Raw genomic sequence first — 18,822 nt, forward strand, 5'->3', positions numbered from 1 at the left:
GACCGTTGGCCGTCTGTCTCCCCCGGAGGCAGTAAACTCGTTCCGTTCACTCACCCGCAGCATGCAACTTGACCAGCATTCACTCTCTCAGACGACCGTTGTTGCTTGTACTGTACTACTAGCTGCTAGCCTACTACCTTCCGTGATTCCCCTGTCGCCGCAGCACGAAAGTCTCCCCCATCTCCGGCTCTCCGGCCGGTCACCTGGCGAACGCCAAAGGCATGCATGCGACGCGCGGCCATCCCCAACTAAACCACAGTACCGCGGCTGCAGCCGCCGCCAGCGCGCATGCAGGCCATGTGGCTCCGGCCGTCGGGACTGGCACGCAAAGTGGACGACGAGACGCCTCCGCCCGTCCGTCCGGCCACACCCTCTCCCTCCCCCTCCCCCTAGCCGTTAGAAAATCGATTGATCGATCGGCGGCCATGGCCGCAAGGATCCAATCCAACCATTTAATTCCCCCTCGCGCACGGCAGAGCACGCACGTAGGCGCGTAGCAACCGATCTGTAGCTGTGTCAGTCGCCACGCTTCTCTTCTTCTTCTACAGGTTCTTCTTCTTTGGCAGCCAGCACAGCACAGCACGTACTACGCTTTAACGGCTCTCCTCCCGTCGGCCTCGCCCCCTTGCGTTCGGGTTCGGGCGGCCCCATGCATCGTGCCTACGGGCTACGGTCCCCTTTTCCCTCCCTCCAGGCCCAACGGTCAGATTCGGCGAAGCTGCTACGGATGCGCCAGTGATGAGCGCGCTAATGACAAGATCGTCGTGCTTGTCGTCATGGCAACATAGGATTGCAACGCACGGGTCGATCTCCGGAGAGTACTGCTGCTTATGGACCAGGGATCATTCGGCGAGGCTGGGCTCAGAGCCGAAAACTACGCTAGTCATTAATTAGTATCGCTAGACGCTATTCAGCTTGTTTCAAAGACCTACTCCTAAGTAGTAGGGCTAATCAGGAGAGAGAGAGAGAGAGAGAGAGAGAGAGAGCAGAAGTGACGGCGGAGCCCGAGAGAGAACAGCACTGATGAATCACTGACCGGCACGGACAGGGCACCGGGTCCCGCCGTCGTAACTGCTGCACCGGATGACCGTTTCTCCCATCTACAACACCGCCGTCCTCTACTCCTGCTGTGATGAGTGAGTGCCATGCCATGCATGCTGCGTCGATCACTGATCCATCATCGCCGGTCGAGAAGTGGAAATTTTTTTCCCCTCAAAAAAGGAGAACCGGAGTACTTCGTGAACTTTCTTTCATCACACCAAACCTGTTCCCAATCCCCGCGAAAAGAGACATTGCGAAACCATTTTATCCATTCGGTCCTGGCTAAATGATTCTTTTTAGACACAAAATACGAGTATGACTTTAGGAGTGTCACGTCACACTTAATCCGGTGGAGCAACGGCCGAAACGAACAAACCAGCCGACGGCACAGATGTCTGCAACTGCAAAGGGAGTAACAGCAGTCCTGTGGAGTAGTACTAGTACGTAACGTACTGCACATTCAAGCATTCGGCTCCAGGCCAACCAAGTCACCGGCGCCGCAACGTTCGGCACGTCCACCTGCCGCCGCCGCATTGGCCTTTGCCCGGCATCCTAGGCCTCCTTCCCCTCCGGTCAGTCCACCGGTTCACGCCTGCGCCCGTCACATGCCGTATTTAACCCCCCGCCCGTTCGGCTCCGACACCACCTCACCTCACTCGCCTGCTGACTCCGAAACCACGGCCTGCTGACTCCAGTAGACACACACACTCTCCTCACTCTGTCTCTCAGCCGCCGAAGCACCGATAAGTAGCTAGCCAGTGCTGCATTGCCGTTGCATTAGTTTAATTACCTCGGCGGTCAGGGCAGCAATGAGGCTGTCGTCTGTGTTTGTGCTGGCGCTGCTGCTCTTGCCGGCGGTGGCGTCGGCCGGGCACCACGACTACGGCGACGCCCTCCACAAGAGCATTCTCTTCTTCGAGGGGCAGCGCTCCGGCAGGCTTCCTCCCGACCAGCGCCTCCGCTGGCGCCGCGACTCCGGCCTCCACGACGGCGCCGCCGCCGGCGTACGCACTCTCCTCTTGCATTATCCCGCTCTACATTTTCCTTTCTACAGAAAGTGCTGATGGTTCCATGGCAATGCTGCTGCTGCAGGTGGACCTGACGGGAGGGTACTACGACGCTGGCGACAACGTGAAGTTCGGGTTCCCGATGGCGTTCACGGCGACGCTCATGTCGTGGGGGCTGATCGACTTCGGCCGCAGCTTCGGGCCGCACAAGGAGGAGGCCAGGAAGGCGGTGCGGTGGGCGACGGACTACTTCATGAAGGCCACGGCCAAGCCCAACACGGTGTACGTGCAGGTGGGCGACGCCTTCAAGGACCACTCCTGCTGGGAGCGGCCCGAGGACATGGACACCCCGCGCACCGTCTACAAGGTCGACCCCTCCCACCCGGGCTCCGACGTCGCCGCCGAGACCGCCGCCGCCCTCGCCGCCGGCTCCATCGTCTTCCGCGACGCCGACCCCGTCTACTCCCAGCGCCTCCTCGACCGCGCCATGGCCGTAAGCTCTCGACTCTGACGACTCAAATGCGCTGTATCTGTCAGCTGCTCTGACATGAAAGAATCAAACGAACGAGCAGGTGTTCAAGTTCGCGGACAGGTACAGGGGCGCCTACAGCAGCAGCCTCCACGCGGCGGTGTGCCCGTGCTACTGCGACTTCGACGGGTACCAGGACGAGCTGCTGTGGGCGGCGGCGTGGCTGCACAAGGCGTCGCGCAAGAGGGTGTACCGGCAGTACATCAAGAAGAACGAGGTGGTGCTCGGCGCCAGCGACTCCATCAACGAGTTCGGCTGGGACAACAAGCACGCCGGCATCAACGTCCTCATCTCCAAGGTACCAGTAACATACAGTACATAAAGTACTGCATTACTCCTCTCCATGCGACACAACATTTCCTGAAAGAAGCATTTGCACTTTGGTTGTTTCCACCGTCGATCTTTGGTTTCCCCACAGCGCAAGTTATGCGATATTCTTTCCGAATGCAACTTTGGTCTTTGTGTGTAGTATACAGCTACTACTGATGATGATGATAAAAGAGCACTACACATAAGCTAGCAAGCCACTCGATCTAATGATTGACTGTCTTGCCTGCTGCTTTTTTACACCTTTAAGGCCTTTTTTGGTTCATAGGATAGGAATTTTATAGAAATAAAAAATCATAAGAAGTGAGATGACATACATCTCAATTCCTATATAAAAAGAGATGTCATTTGATGCACAGGATAGGAGTTTTTCCATTAAATCTAGGCTAATGTTTTTTCCCTCCCAAATATGAAGGATTGATTCCTATTCTACATAGGAATAGGAATCCATTCCTACAAATCAAAGGGCTTCAAAGGATTTTTCCTTTGCAAATCCTATCCTATAAGATTCCTATAAAGTTCCTACAAACCAATGGAGACCTAAGCTTTGTATGTGGATTCAGTTAGTTTCTGACGATGCATATGCATATGGGCAATCTTGCCAGCGGATCAGCCATTCTGAAATTACCCTGACGGCAGATGCTACTGATTAGTGAATCTTCTGCATGATCCCCCGGTTCAGATTAGATTAATCAATGACCAGGCAGTAGTAAACTAATGGAGTGTGCATGCATTCCTATCCTATAAGATTCCTATAAAGTTCCTACAAACCAATGGAGACCTAAGCTTTGTATGTGGATTCAGTTAGTTTCTGACGATGCATATGCATATGGGCAGTCTTGCCAGCGGATCAGCCATTCTGAAATTACCCTGACGGCAGATGCTACTGATTAGTGAATCTTCTGCATGATCCCCCGGTTCAGATTAGATTAATCAATGACCAGGCAGTAGTAAACTAATGGAGTGTGCATGCATTCTGATTATGGTAGTGCAGGGTGGTGGCGTACCGGTACCACCAAATAGGAGACGAGGAGGATGCTTGTCTGTTCTATCTTGGCCTCTCCTACCTAGGCCCCCGTGCTCCGCGTGCTGCCGGCGCAGCAAGCGGTAGCAGCACTTTTCAGGGGCTCACGGGCCTCCACTATCGACTTGTCATGCCAGTCCAGACTCCAGAATCCCCCATGTTCTTTTTGGCAGTTGGGCTTCTTTTGGTTCATAGGATAGAATTATCATAAAAATAGAAATTTTATAGGAAATGAGATGACATGTATCTCAAATCCTACGAATAGGAATAGGAAACAAGATGTCATTTGGTTGACATCAAGGGAATTTTTCCATTAAGTCTAGGCTTTTTTTTTTATTTTCCTATGAAATGTGGAGGATAAGAATCAATTCTATGTAGTAATAGGAATCCATTCCTACGAATCAAAGAGCTTTTAGAATTTTTATGAAATTTCTTTAAACCAAAGAAGTCCTGAATCAAGTTACTACTACCAGCTAGTAGAAGTAGATCACGGTGCTAGATGCCTGAACTTGTTGCCAATAATATGTTCTTGTGTTCTTGATTAATCATCAGGAGGTCCTGATGGGGAAGGACGAGTACTTCCAGTCCTTCCGCGCCAACGCCAACAACTTCATGTGCACCCTCCTCCCGGGCATCTCCGACCACCCCCAGATCCAGTACTCCCCAGGTTCGTCGCATCAAACGCAGCAAGAAAATGGTCTCTTCTCCGGTGAACTGGGGTAATCAAATGTGAAATGGAATGCAGGCGGGCTGCTGTTCAAGGTCGGGGGCAGCAACATGCAGCACGTGACGTCGCTCTCCTTCCTCATCCTGGCCTACTCCAACTACCTGAGCCACGCGGGCGCGCACGTCTCCTGCGGCGCCGGCAGGTCCGCGCCGCCGACGAAGCTCCGGCAGGTGGCTAAGCGGCAGGTGGACTACATCCTCGGGGACAACCCGCTGCGCATGTCCTACATGGTCGGCTACGGCCCGCGGTTCCCGCGCCGGATCCACCACCGCGGCAGCTCCATCCCGTCCGTGGCGGCGCACCCGGCGAGGATCGGGTGCAAGGCCGGCGCCGCCTACTACGCCAGCGCGGCGCCCAACCCGAACCTGCTGGTGGGCGCCGTCGTCGGCGGGCCCAGCGACGCCACCGACGCCTTCCCCGACGCGCGCGCCGTGTTCCAGCAGTCGGAGCCCACCACGTACATCAACGCGCCGCTCATGGGCCTCCTCGCCTACTTCTCCGCCCACCCCAACCCGGCCGAGTGGGCCGACGACTAAAACCCAGCAGCAGGAGGATGATATGTACATGAAAAATAAAATGCCTCTGACTGACTTCGGCGTACTGCAGGAGTAGTGCACTAGTACTAAGCTTTAGCGTCATTCATTTGTTTGGTTTAACTGTAACTAATTACTATTATTATCGGCAGCCATTTCCTCTCCTGCGGAAAAGAAAAGATCAGGGGGCTGTATAGGCTGTATCTGCAATGTTATACTTGTAAGATTTAGCGTGCTTGAATATTGGCACTATGTAAAATGTTCATCAGCAAAAGAGCTTCTAGTTTCTTTGACGTCTAGAAAATGGTGATGGGTGGCTACAGACAGATAGAAAAAGATGCTGACCGGAAATATTAGCCGATGAGATCACATGGCAGATACTGAGTTTATACTCGTAGGTGGTGTTATACTTGCAAGTTGTAAGATTTCTGGCCTGCTAAGGGCTTGTACAATGAAAGATGTTTAGAGGGGGTGCTTAGAAAAATAAATCGAGATTTTCTGAAACATCGGTGCCTATTTCTACAGAAGAGACGCTTAGTTAAGCGTCTATTCTGTACAAATAAACACCGGTGGTGCTTAAAGAAAATCTAATTTATTTCTCTAATCCCTTAAGCACCTCCCATTATACAAGGCCTAAGGCCAACTCTAACCAATGATTAGAAGTAAAACTCTCTTGGGACCTAGCCGAACCACTAAAGAGTAAAATTTATCCTTCACCGCTTAACCCGCCTATTTACTCCACTGCTCGACGGCGGAGCAAACAAACTTCACCCTCCTCTCCCTCTCATCCTCCCCAATCCCCGCCGCCGGCGAATCCCCGCCGTCCCCCGTCGCCCCAATGGCTGGATCCTGTGGCTGCTAGTCCCGCCACCCGTTTGCAGCACGGATCCATGCTGCCACAAGCACAACGTGGGTACGTCCTCCTCGTGCCGCCACCGCGACACTATGGCCCCTCTGGTGGGCTCGCTGGCTTCCTCGACCTTCTCGCGCCGCCACCGTCGTAGAGGAAGTACCTCAGCATCTGACAACGGACGTGGGTGGCAGAAATCACGGACCAGGAGACCCACAAGAAGCATTGGGTGGGCTCTTTCAAGGCTGCCGAGCTCGCCGCAAAGTAGTACGACCGGTGGCAGATCCGGCTGCATGGTGCTGCCGCCCGCCTCAACTTTGTGTCGTGCGAGGGTCCGCTGCAGCCTCCGCCGTTGCGGGGGTGGTGACTATCGTGGTGGTTAGGGAGGCGCGGGAGCGCATCGCGACGGTGGCCGTAGATGAGGAGTACATGGCGGACCTCCGCCGCAAGTACCCCGAGCTGGTGGAGGCAGAGCGCGGGGCCGATGGGGCGGGGAGGGGTGGGTCATCGTCCTCTCGGACAACAAGGAGGACGACGGCGCAGAGGATGGCGAGGAAGACGGTGGTGCGGAGGACGACCAGGACTTCAGTGTTGAAAAATGGCGGCGCGGCTTCCCCGACAGCGGCGACGATGGCACAGGGCCGGACCTCATGGCCGGTGGGATGCCGCGGGCGGATTGGCTTGCCCTCAATAAGGGTGATGATGATGTTTAGGTTCAGTTTAAATTCATGTTTTGTTTTAAATTCAAGTTCATGTTTGATTTAGAAACTAGACTATGTTTCAGCGGATGATCATGTACATTACGCATCGAATTTTGTTTTTTAAAATAAAATCTATGTTTAACTTATGAAAATTTGCTTTCTACTCCATTAAATTTAGGAGTTCGCTTAGTCCCACCAAAATGTAGTGCAGTAAAAATCCTTCACCAAAATTTACTCCATCGATTTGCTCCTCTATTCTTAAGGGATCGATTAGAGTTGGCCTGAGTATAGCTCACTAGTACTAGCTTAGCAAAGGAACTAGAAGCACTATTTAAAAATATTTGGTTCTCGCTATACGGGAGGCGCCTGAAAAAAAATTGGGCTAGTCGATTTTTCAGCTGTCGGATACAAGATCAAGGGCCGGATCTGTTTCTTCTTCCTTCCGCCGGTCTTCTTCTTTACTTCAAACCGCCTTGCGCCGCCAGCCTAGCCGCATGCTTCCACCACCCGTGCTCTCGCGTAGCCTCGTCACACTGCCCTACCATCGCCCTACCATCGCCGCCGTTCTTCCGCCCCACCCTCACTGTAAGATAGATGGTGGGGTATCCTGCCAACAAGCCCCTTCCTTCTCTCCAGCCTTCCTCCGACGAACTTCTCCGTCCATCTCAAAATCGACTGACCCAGAAGCTAAAGGCAGTCGAGTCGACTGCCTTTAGCTAATGTGAAAATGTTTAGTAAGTCAACTCAAAAAGAAAGAGGAAATGTTTAACAAGTGGAATATAAACAGAGCTTCTAGTTCCTCTGACGTTTGTATAGCATCTGAACAGATATGTTCACGGGCGGCTATAGCATCTGAACAGATATAGAGAGAAAAAGATGATGACGGCAACTATCAGCCGTAGAGATCACATGGCAAGCTTCTGTTCACGGGCGGCTACCAATCGAGGATCCACTTTGATGAGTCTTTCTGGTGTGCGTAGAGTACATTTTTGTCTCTTGCTTCCTGGCAGTCCTCTTTTTTATGATATGATACACTGACGACATGATCAGGTCATCAGGATCTTTCATCCCGCAATGGAAATGCAATGAAATTCTGCTGCTGTATGATGTCTTGCGACTTGCGAGACAAAAGAATGGGATCACGCCATGGCACTTGATGTGGTAGTGATTCAATTCATCAGTACAATCATCGCTCATCAGTTGCATCCGCGTGTGAAAATTAAGGAGGGGAACGGAGCAAAAAAAATTGACAGAAGAAAAAGAAAAAAACAGCGTGCCCTGCCGAAACCATTTCCACAGTTCCACTCAAGCTCCGCCGCTGCAGATGCCGGTGAGCAGCACCGGCAGCCTCGCCAGCGACAACGACCCCTGGGCAGACCTCCGCAGCTTCCACTTGGCCCTCTGATCCTCCACGACCGCGGTGGCCGTCGCGGACGACGACGGCAGCACCCTCCCGTTCTCGAACAGCGGCACCGTCACCTCCCCGCCGTCGCCGGAGAGCTGCCTCTCCATGTGCAGGAAGTGGGCCAGCGACGTCGTGCCGCCGACGTCGTCCCTGCACAGCCGCCACCAGCTGGCACCGCGCCGGGGCCTCCACCTCCGGCACCACGTCCAGCCCTCCTCCCCCGGCGCCGGCGCGCGGGGCCGCTCCTGCTCGTCCGCCGCCTGCTGCGTCTCCGGAGGACGGTCCTCCCCGTCGGCCAGGGACACGCCCATGAGCGTCCCCAGCGTCGTGCTCCGGTCCCGGAAGAACGAGCATGTGGACTACACCGAACGGATTAAACCGCGCATGTCAATGGAACACGAGCATGAACACCAACAAGATTGACTCAGCGCGTGCGCACCTCGGTGTCGATGTCGGAGGAAGAGGACGACGACTCGGCGGAGGGCGAGGAGGGGATCATGCCGGCGTCGTTGTCCATCGGCGTCCTTCCTTCCTTTCCCTTCCGGCGAGAACGTACGCTGCGATGCTCTGCGGCAGCGGGCGTGACACTGTAGTGGGCGATGGGCGTACTTGCAAGATTTGTCCCCTCCGGCGTCGAGGGCGGAGAGATTCGCGGGCCGGGACGGGACGGTGCTGCTTTATGCGCTGCGAGACGCAGACGCAGACGCAGGTGGTGGCAGTGGCGCCAGGGCAGCAGCGGGTCAAGGGAGCCCTGCGGCGGCCGGCCCCTGTCCGTGACCGGTGAGACGAGTGAATGCTCGAGCCCTGAGCTTTTGACTGTTGTGTGGGTGGGGAAGGGTACAAGCAAAACCTGCAAAGGCGTTTAGAGGCTGATTATATTAAGCGACTTTCGAGGCGTGCTTTGACTCTACTGTTCATGAGCACTTGGCACTGTGTGGCCAGCCAATATATATATTTGTTTCTGAAAAGGGATGTGACCATCCATATGACCAGGAGCTACAGTTTACTCTCTTCTGTCAAAAAAAAGAGCTACAGTTTACTCACAGAGCTAGAATCACTGTTTTCGCCCTTCGATGATAATATTAGCAAAAAAAAACCCTGCTTCCAAAACATTTCAGCGATTTGACCATTCAGCTACCCGCGGACACTACAACGGTGTTACGATATACAACGTACTGGTTTATTAGTCTCCTTTATAATTTATGCTAAATTTTAACTAAAGATTTAACTAATAAAATGTTAGTGCAGATTACAATGGGACCAATAAACTAGAATGGAGGTAGTACAAGCTACCGTTATACTCCCTCCGTCCGGGTTTATTGGGCCCTTAGACCAAATTACAGGTACCAAGGCAGAACTAATAATTTCCTCGAATTAGCACCATTATACTTCGGCTTCTGCACCAAATTAACTGCCAAAACAATCAAATCTCGCTGCATGCGCGCACCTACCTGCATGCCCATGCTCACTTTAATGTAGCGGCTGTACCCAATACGAGGGACGCATGCGCCAGCTGATAAAGGAAAATCAAGCTATTTGTTGCCTTATTAAGTGTGAATGAAGGAAACGAGGCGTGGAGAAAATACTCCGGTTGCATGAGGGCCTTGTAAATAGGGACAGCGTCCGGTTGCCCACGGGCCTAATAAACCCGGACGGAGGGAGTAGTCAGCGGTGGTAGCCCTAGACATACAGACGGTGGTCACATGACAGAAGTATACCACCGGGGCCGGTCTTGCGATTTCGGAAGCACAGGGCGAAAAGAGAACCTAGGGACCCTTATATGTTAACTTAAAATTTTCTTTTAGTTTCCTAAATGCAAAGTCACTGGTAATGATATGAATATCAATCTTATTCTACAATTGTTCTCGGTGTGTAAATTTGTCCTAACCTCTCCTGAGACATTTACAGACCTCGTACTGTTTTCGTCAAATATACCGTAGCTATTTAAATGTTGCATGCTTCTTACACTAGGACAAAAGCAATCACACAGCAAACAAACCTATGGTTGGATCGTTAGAGGGACAGTGGTATCCCCAATGCACCAAGGTTCAAGTCCTGGTACTCGCATTATTCTTGAATTTATTTCAGTATTTTCGGCGATGCGCTTTCAGTGGGAGGAGACGTCCCCATCGACGACGAGGTGCCTACGGTAACTTTGTAAATCTCAAGATAATATGTCGGCTCAGTCTCTCGGAGGTGCTCATAGAGATAGGGTGTGTGTGCCTTCATAGGGGTGAGTGTATGCGTGTATGTATGAGCGCTTGCGTCTGTACTGATATTAAAAAAAAAGCAATCACACAAGACCCATACCTCACCCATTATCAATACATCCGACGCCTCCTTGTACATGTCCTTCTTGATAAGATTTTTGCTCTTTGATGAAGTATTAGAACCATGTTCTAAGCCATAGAAATAACATGGATATTGGGTTAAATGTTATAAGCAATAGAAACCTGTTTAGCGGAAGATTCAAGTATTTCTTGATATAATATGCAGATACAAAAGCATCATTTTCTGTCCACTTTGATCCTGATCTAAGTTTGTATTTTCTACATGGAAGGGACTATATTTTTTTCCACGTGGAGCAAGGAAGGGAATAAATCTCAAAATCCATACAAAGTTACAAACTCACATGATTCATCAATAAAAAAGCAGCCGCCGCAATTCCTACCAGAGACTGAAGACGGTCCTGCTGGCTTCTCTTCCACGGCCGCTACGGCAATTGTATCAGCGGTGATGGCCTTCTCGCGCCGCGATTGGGAAATAGAGTTTGACGTGGTCGTCGATGATGGAAAAAATGCAGCGACGGCGGCCTTGCTGGGATTGGGGACTGAAGTTTGAACTGGGCGTCGATGATGGAAAAAAGGAGATTGTGTCGTGCGTTGTACTAGTCAGGCCGTCGGCCATGTGTTGGGTCAGGCCCCATGTCGCCCCGAGACTCCTTTGATGTGCGCTACATACTACACGTAATCTGGCCAGGCCTCTGCGATTGTAAACAGCAGGAGGATTTACTGTGGTTTTGTCGTGGGCTACATGCGTACCTGGTGGGAGGGCCCCCCTGAATTTTTGGGGCCCGGGGCGACCGCCCCTTGCCCCTCCCCAGGGCCGGCCCTGTATACCACCAACTCCAAGGGCCGCAGCGGTAGCCTTCGTTTCCCTACCGCCGAAGGCTCCAACAATAGCCACCCGATCGGGTTAGGGGCGTGCTTGGTTCCCGGCCGATTTTTTATGTTTCCACCCATCCTGATTCAGTGGAGCCAGTGTCAATTGGGCCAAGGCTTCAACCATGTTCTGCAACCAGTTTGGCTACCACATTGCATCAAGAGATGGTTTCATACATGATGTTTGGTTGAAGCCTGAAAGATGCAAATACCTGGCGTTTAATTGCCGACGACCTAATATTGTGGTCACCTTTTTTCACAAGTAGTGACCTTACTACAAACTACAACTATAGAGATAGTACCAAACATAGTTTCAATCGTAACTACTAAGCAAATGGCCGTTCGTCCTGATAGGCCTATCTACTAACTAATGCCAGTTATATGGATAGGGAGGAGGTTCATCAATGCAATCAAGGGGGTAGTTCACCATCCTCTTCTTCTACTTATTATTATTATTTGTATCTTTATATTACCTCTAGCGGTCACATTGGCTAAGCACACTCCAACCTTTTGCGCTTCCAAGCTTCATTATCATGTGCCTTCACACCACGGGCTTGCTAAATATCATCAACGGTCTCATCATCCTCATCGGGCACATACTCATGAAGGCCAACCCCTAAGATCTAGTTATGAAGAATGCAACATGCAAGAACACGGTTGCTTTATTTATAAAGTGGGGCGAAAGCCTATTTTGAGAGTTATAAGGAATGCAACATGTAAGAACAAGCTTAATTTGGGTAGAGAAGGGGTTGAATGTCTTCTAATCAACGCTCTTAAATCTGTTTTGCAAAGCACCGAATGCCCTCTCAACTGTATCTCTAAGGCTAGAGTGCCTAGGAAATGGCTGTCAGAATCGTTATTCTGAATCGGCTCGGTGCTCTGATGGTACGACCGCAAACTGTAGAATCTTAACTATCAGAGTCGTATAATGTATGGGGAAATTCTACTAACCCAAATCATAGAATCGGAGTGGTTAGTTTGGATCGTAAAGTCGTAGAATCGCACAATAGAATCACGATTATGATAACCTATCTGAGTTTGAAAAAATTGCATGGCAGTGTTAGGAAAGTTCTTTGTAGAGAACTAATAAAGATGGTTTCTGGTTTCTTGAAGGATAGAAGAACCCTAGATTGACAAGCATATCCAACATCTGGTAGGTAGAACTTACCGCCAGGAATAGTGATCCCATCAAATTGAGTCATGTTGTCACCAAGGATTTTTGCATCATGGCTAATCCTTCCAAGCCAACTAACACACGCGTGAACTTGAAACCAACAACATCAAGCACATTTTGGCTTGTATAGTGTTTTCTACCTTTGTATGTTGTAGCGTGTGACCTCGACACTCTAATAGTCACATGTGTACCATCAATTACACCAAGTTAATCCTATGATAGCATGAACAAATTGTTATGTTTCACAACAATACAATCATGTCATGGCTTGAACTAGAAGTTAGTAACACTCATCTTGAAATATGGATACCATCTATAGCTCATTTGTATCTTCGAAGGAGTTTTACTAGTAGGTGGTCTTGGGGAACGTAGTTATTTCAAAAATTTCCTACGCACACACAGGATCATGGTGATGCATAGCAACGATAGGGGAGAGTGTTGTCTACATATCCTTGTAGACCGTTTGCAGAAGCATTATATCAACGCGGTTGATGTAGTGGTACGTCTTCACGATCCGACCGATCCAAGTACCGAAAGCACGGCAACTCTGAGTTTTGCACACGTTCGGCTCGGTGACGTCCTCGCCTTCTCGATCCAGCAAGAGGGGCGAAGTAGTAGATGAGTTCCGGCAGCACGACGGCGTGGTGACGGTGTTGGTGAAGAACAATCTCCGTAGGGCTTCGCCTAAGCACTACAAAAACTATGACGGAGGATAAACTAGAGGGGACGGGGTTGATAGCACACGGCTTGGTGTTTCTTGATGTGTCTTTGGTGCTAGCCCTGCCCCTCTATTTATATGTTGAGCCCTGGGGTCGAAACTTGGAGCAAAAGCCTCCTCAAAGTCGATTTTGCCCAAAAGGCAAGAGTCCCACTCGGACTCTAGGACCAAACGCCACAATCCTTGCCATCTGGCCCAGACGCCAGGGTCTCCGGCGTTTGGCCCCCTGGCCTCCGCAAAACTCCTTTTGCACCGACTTATAGCCCCATGGGCCTGACCCCTTGGCCAAACCATATCATCCAATATATGAATCTTTACCTCCGGACCAACCGGAGCTCCTCGTCATGTGCGTGGTCTCATCCGGGACTCCGAACAACATTCGGTCACCAACATACATAAGTCATAGTACTATATCGTCAACAAACGTTAAGCGTGCGGACCCTACGGGTTCGAGAACTATGTAGACATGACCGAGACACCTCTCTGGTCAATAACCAACAGCGGGACCTGGATTCCCATATTGGCTCCTACATATTCTATGAAGATCTTTATCGGTCAGACCGCATAACAACATACGTTGTTCCCTTTGTCATCGGTATGTTACTTGCCCGAGATTCGATCGTCGGTATCTCAATACCTAGTTCAATCTCGTTACCGGCAAGTCTCTTTACTCTTTTCGTAATACCATCCCGCAACTAACTCATTAGTTGCAATGCTTGCCAGGCTTATAGTGATGTGCATCACCGAGTGAGCCCAGAGATACCTCTCCGACAATCGGAGTGACAAATCCTAATCTCGAAATACGCCAACCCAACAAGTACCTTTGGAGACACCTGTAGAGCACCTTTATAATCACCCATTTACGTTGTGACGTTTGGTGGCACACAAAGTGTTCCTCTGGTAAACAGGAGTTGCATAATCTCATAGTCATAGGAACATGTATAAGTCATGAAGAAAGCAATAGCAACAAACTAAATGATCAAGTGCTAAGCTAACAGAATGGGTCAAGTCAATCACATCATTCTCCTAATGATGTGATCCCGTTAATCAAATGACAACTCATGTCTATGGTTAGGAAACTTAACCATCTTTGATCAATGAGCTAGTCAAGTAGAGGCATACCAGTGACACTCTGTTTGTCTATGTATTCACACATGTATTATGTTTCCAGTTAATACAATTCTAGCATGACTAATAAACATTTATCATGATATAAGGAAATAAATAATAACTTTATTATTGCCTCTAGGGCATATTTCCTTCAGTCTCCCACTTGCACTAGAGTCAATAATCTAGTTCACATCGCCATGTGATTTAATATCAATAGTTCACATCACCATGTGATTAACACCCATAGTTCACATCGTCATGTGACCAACACCCAAAGGGTTTACTAGAGTAAATAATCTAGTTTACATCGATATGTGATTAACACCCAAAGAGTACTAAGGTGTGATCTTGCTTGTGAGAGAAGTTTAGTCAACGGGTCTGCCACATTCAGATCCGTAAGTATTTTGCAAATTTCTATGTTAACAATGCTCTGCACGGAGCTACTCTGGATTATTGCTCCCACTTTCAATATGTATCCAGATTGAGACTTTGAGTCATCTGGATCAGTGTCAAAACTTGCATCGATGTAACCCTTTACGACGAACCTTTTGTCACCTCCATAATCGAGAAACATATCCTTATTCCACTAAGGATAATTTTGACCAATGTCCAGTGATCTACTCCTAGATCACTATTGTACTCCCTTGCCAAACTCAAGGCAGGGTATACAATAGGTCTGGTACACAGATGGCATATTTTATAGAACCTATGGCCAAGGCATAGGGAATGACTTTCATTCTCTTTCTATCTTCTGCCTTGGTCGGGCTTTGAGTCTTACTCAGTTTCACACCTTGTAACACAGGCAAGAACTCTTTCTTTGATTGTTCCATTTTGAATTACTTCAAAATCTCGTCAAGGTATGTGCTCATTGAAAAACTTATCAAGCGTCTTGATCTATCTCTATAGATCTTGATGCTCAATATGTAAGCAGCTTCACTGAGGTCTTTCTTTGAAAAACTCCTTTCAAACACTCCTTTATGCTTTGCAGAATAATTCTATATTATCTCCGATCAACAATATGTCATTCACATATACTTATCAGAAATGTTGTAGTGCTCCCACTCACTTTCTTGTAAATACAGGCTTCACCGCAAGTCTGTATAAAACTATATGCTTTGATCAACTTATCAAAGCGTATATTCCAACTTCGAGATGCTTGCACCAGTCCATAGATGGATCGCTGGAGCTTGCATATTTTGTTAGCACCTTTAGGATTGACAAAACTTTCTTGTTGCATCATATACAACTCTTCTTTAATAAATCCATTAAGGAATGTAATTTTGTTTATCCATTTGCCAGGTTTCATAAAATTTGGCAATTGCTAACATGATTCGGACAGACTTAAGCATAGATACGAGTGAGAAACTCTCATCGTAGTCAACACCTTGAACTTGTCGAAAACCTTTTTGTGACAATTCCAGCTTTGTAGATAGTAACACTACTATAAGTGTCTGTCTTCATCTTGAAGATCCATTTAATCTCAATGGCTCGCCAATCATTGGGCAAGTCAATCAAAGTCCATACTTTATTCTCATACATGGATCTCATCTCAGATTTCATGGCCTCAAGCCATTTCGTGGAATCTGGGCTCATCATCGCTTCCTCATAGTTCGTAGGTTCATCATGGTCAAGAAACATGACCTCCAGAACAGGATTACCGTACCACTCTGGTGTGGATCTCACTCTGATTTACCTTCGAGGTTCGGTAGTAACTTGATCTGAAGTTACATGATCATCATCATTAGCTTCCTCACTAATTGGTGTAGTAGTCACACGAACAAATTTCTGTGATGAACTACTTTCCAATAAGGGAGCAGGTACAGTTACCTCATCAAGTTCTACTTTCCTCCCACTCACTTCTTTCGAGAGAAACTCCTTCTCTAGAAAGGATCCATTCTCAGCAATGAATATCTTGCCTTCGGATCTGTGATAGAAGGTGTACCCAACATTTTTATTTTGGGTATCCTATGAAGACACACTTCTCTGATTTGGGTTTGAGCTTATCAGGTTGAAACTTTTTCACATAAGCATTGCAACCTCAAATTTTAAGAAACGACAGCTTAGGTTTCTTGCCAAACCATAGTTCATATGGTGTCGTCTCAACGGATTTAGATGGTGCCCTATTTAACATGAATACAGCTGTCTCTAATGCATAACCCCAAATCAATAGTGGTAAATCGGTAAGAGACATCATAGATTGCACTATATCAAATAAAGTACGGTTATGATGTTCGGACACACCATTACGCTGTGGTGTTCCAGGTGGCATTAGTAGTGAAACTATTTCACATTGTTTTAACTGAAGGCCAAACTCGTAACTCAAATATTTTACTTCTGCGATCATATCGTAGAAACTTTTATTTTTGTAATGATGATTCTCCACTTCACTCTGAAATTCTTTGAACTTTTCAAATGTTTCAGACTTGTGTTTCATCAAGTAGATATACTCATATCTGCTCAAATCATCTGTGAAGATCAGAAAATAATGATACCTGCCGTGAGCCTCAATATTCATTGGACCACATACATAAGTATGTATGATTTCCAACAAATCTGTTGCTCGCTCTATTGTTCCGGAGAACGAAGTCTTAGTCATCTTGCCCATGAGGCGTGGTTCGCAAGCATCAACTGATTCATAATCAAGTGATTCCAAAAGCCCATCAGCATGGATTTTCTTCATGCGCTTTACACCAATATGACCTAAACGACAGTGCCATAAATAAGTTGCACTATCATTATTAACTTTGCATCTTTTGGCTTCAATATTATGAAAATGTGTATCACCACGATCGAGATCCAACAAACCATTTTCATTGGGTGTATGACCATAGAAGGTTTTATTCATGTAAACAGAACAACAATTATTCTCTAACTTACATGGATAACCGTATTGCAATAAACATGATCCAATCCTATTCATGCTCAACGCAAACACTAAATAACATTTATTTTAGGTTTAACACTAATCCCGAAAGTATAGGGAGTGTGCGATGATGATCATCAATCTTGGAACCATTTCCAATGCACATCGTCACTTCACCCTTAACTAGTCTCTGTTCATTTTGCAACTCCCGTTTCAAGTTACTATTCTTAGCAACTAAACTAGTATCAAATACTGAGGGGTTGCTATAAACACTAGTAAAGTACACATCAATAACATGTATATCAAATATACCTATGTTCACTTTGCCATCCTTCTTATCCGTCAATTGCTTGGGTAGTTCCGCTTCCAGTGACCAGTTCCTTTGCAGTAGAAGCACTCAGTTTCAGGCATAGGTTTAGACTTGGGTTTTTTCACTTGAGCAGAAACTTGCTTGCCATTTTTCTTGAAGTTCCCCTTTCTTCCCTTTGTCCCTTTACTTAAACTAGTGGTTTTGTTTACCATCAACACTTGATGTTTTTCTTGATTTCTACCTTCGTCGATTTCAGCATCACGAAGAGCTTGGGAATCGTTTCCGTTATCCCTTGCATATTATAGTTCATCACAAAGTTCTACTAACTTGGTGATGGTGACTAGAGAATTCTGTCAATCACTATTTTATCTGGAAGATTAACTCCCACTTGATTCAAGCGATTGTAGTAGCCATACAATCTGAGCACATGCTCACTACTTGAGCTATTCTCCTCCATCTTTTAGCTATAGAACTTGTTGGAGACTTCATATTGTTGGGTTTCGTAGTAATTTCAAAACTTTTCCTACGCACACGCAAGATCATGTGATGCATAGCAACGAGGGGAAGAGTATTGTCTACGTACCCTACGCAGACCGACTGCGGAAGCGATGACACGACGTAGAGGAAGTAGTCGTACGTCTTCACGATCCAACCGATCAAGCACCGAAACTACGGCACCTCCGAGTTCGAGCACACGTTCAGCTCGATGACGATCCCCGGACTCCGATCCAGCAAAGTGTCGGGAAAGAGTTCCGTCAGCACGACGGCGTGGTGACGATCTTGATGAACTACAGCAGCAGGGCTTCGCCTAAACTCCGCTACAGTATTATCGAGGAATATGGTGGCAGGGGGCACCGCACACGGCTAAGGAATCGATCACGTGGATCAACTTGTGTCAACTTGTGTGTTTAGAGGTGCCCCTGCCTCCGTATATAAAGGAGCCAAGGGGGGAGGAGGCGCCGGCCAGGAGGAGGTGGCGCAGGAGGAGTCCTACTCCTACCGGGAGTAGGACTCCCCTCCAATCCTATTCCAACTAGGATTCCCAAGGGGGAAAGAGGGAGAGGGGTGGCCGGCCACCTCTCCTAGTCCTAATAGGACTAGGGGAAGGGGGGAGGCGCGCAGCCCCCTTGGGCTGCCCCTTTCTCCTTTCCACTAAGGCCCATGATGGCCCATATGGCTCCCGGGGGGTTCCGGTAACCTCCCGGTAACCCGGTAAAATCCCGATTTCACCCGGAACACTTCCGATGTCCAAACATAGACTTCCAATATATCAATCTTTATGTCTCGACCATTTCGAGACTCCTCATCATGTCCGTGATCATATCCGGGACTCCGAACAACC

At 48.4% G+C, this 18,822-nt stretch overlaps 2 protein-coding genes across 2 annotated transcripts; one reads left to right on the plus strand and one right to left on the minus strand.

Annotated features, from left to right (window-relative positions):
• Positions 1-1,586: 1,586 nt before the first annotated feature.
• Positions 1,587-5,481, plus strand: LOC123128304 (endoglucanase 6). Its single transcript, XM_044548271.1, has 5 exons — positions 1,587-2,045; positions 2,134-2,541; positions 2,621-2,875; positions 4,481-4,595; positions 4,674-5,481. The coding sequence occupies exons 1-5, from the start codon at positions 1,851-1,853 to the stop codon at positions 5,189-5,191; spliced, it is 1,491 nt and encodes a 496-aa protein (XP_044404206.1). The 5' UTR covers positions 1,587-1,850; the 3' UTR covers positions 5,192-5,481.
• Positions 5,482-7,870: 2,389 nt separating this feature from the next.
• On the minus strand, positions 7,871-8,983 carry LOC123130926 (uncharacterized protein At3g17950). The gene is made up of 2 exons (XM_044550717.1): positions 8,584-8,983; positions 7,871-8,503 (listed from the first exon to the last, which is right to left on the minus strand). The coding sequence occupies exons 1-2, from the start codon at positions 8,659-8,661 to the stop codon at positions 8,045-8,047; spliced, it is 537 nt and encodes a 178-aa protein (XP_044406652.1). The 5' UTR covers positions 8,662-8,983; the 3' UTR covers positions 7,871-8,044.
• Positions 8,984-18,822: the final 9,839 nt, after the last annotated feature.

Source organism: Triticum aestivum, chromosome 6A (assembly GCF_018294505.1).
Source record: "Triticum aestivum cultivar Chinese Spring chromosome 6A, IWGSC CS RefSeq v2.1, whole genome shotgun sequence".
Classification (NCBI taxonomy): domain Eukaryota; kingdom Viridiplantae; phylum Streptophyta; class Magnoliopsida; order Poales; family Poaceae; genus Triticum; species Triticum aestivum.

Coding starts and splice junctions, on each gene's coding strand:
- LOC123128304 (XM_044548271.1), top strand. CDS start 1,851: ATGAGGCTGTCGTCTGTGTTTGTGCTGGCGCTGCTGCTCTTGCCGGCG. Junction 2,046..2,133: donor ACGACGGCGCCGCCGCCGGC/GTACGCACTCTC, acceptor CTGCTGCTGCAG/GTGGACCTGACGGGAGGGTA. Junction 2,542..2,620: donor TCCTCGACCGCGCCATGGCC/GTAAGCTCTCGA, acceptor ACGAACGAGCAG/GTGTTCAAGTTCGCGGACAG.
- LOC123130926 (XM_044550717.1), bottom strand. CDS start 8,661: ATGGACAACGACGCCGGCATGATCCCCTCCTCGCCCTCCGCCGAGTCG. Junction 8,504..8,583: donor CCTCCGACATCGACACCGAG/GTGCGCACGCGC, acceptor CGTTCGGTGTAG/TCCACATGCTCGTTCTTCCG.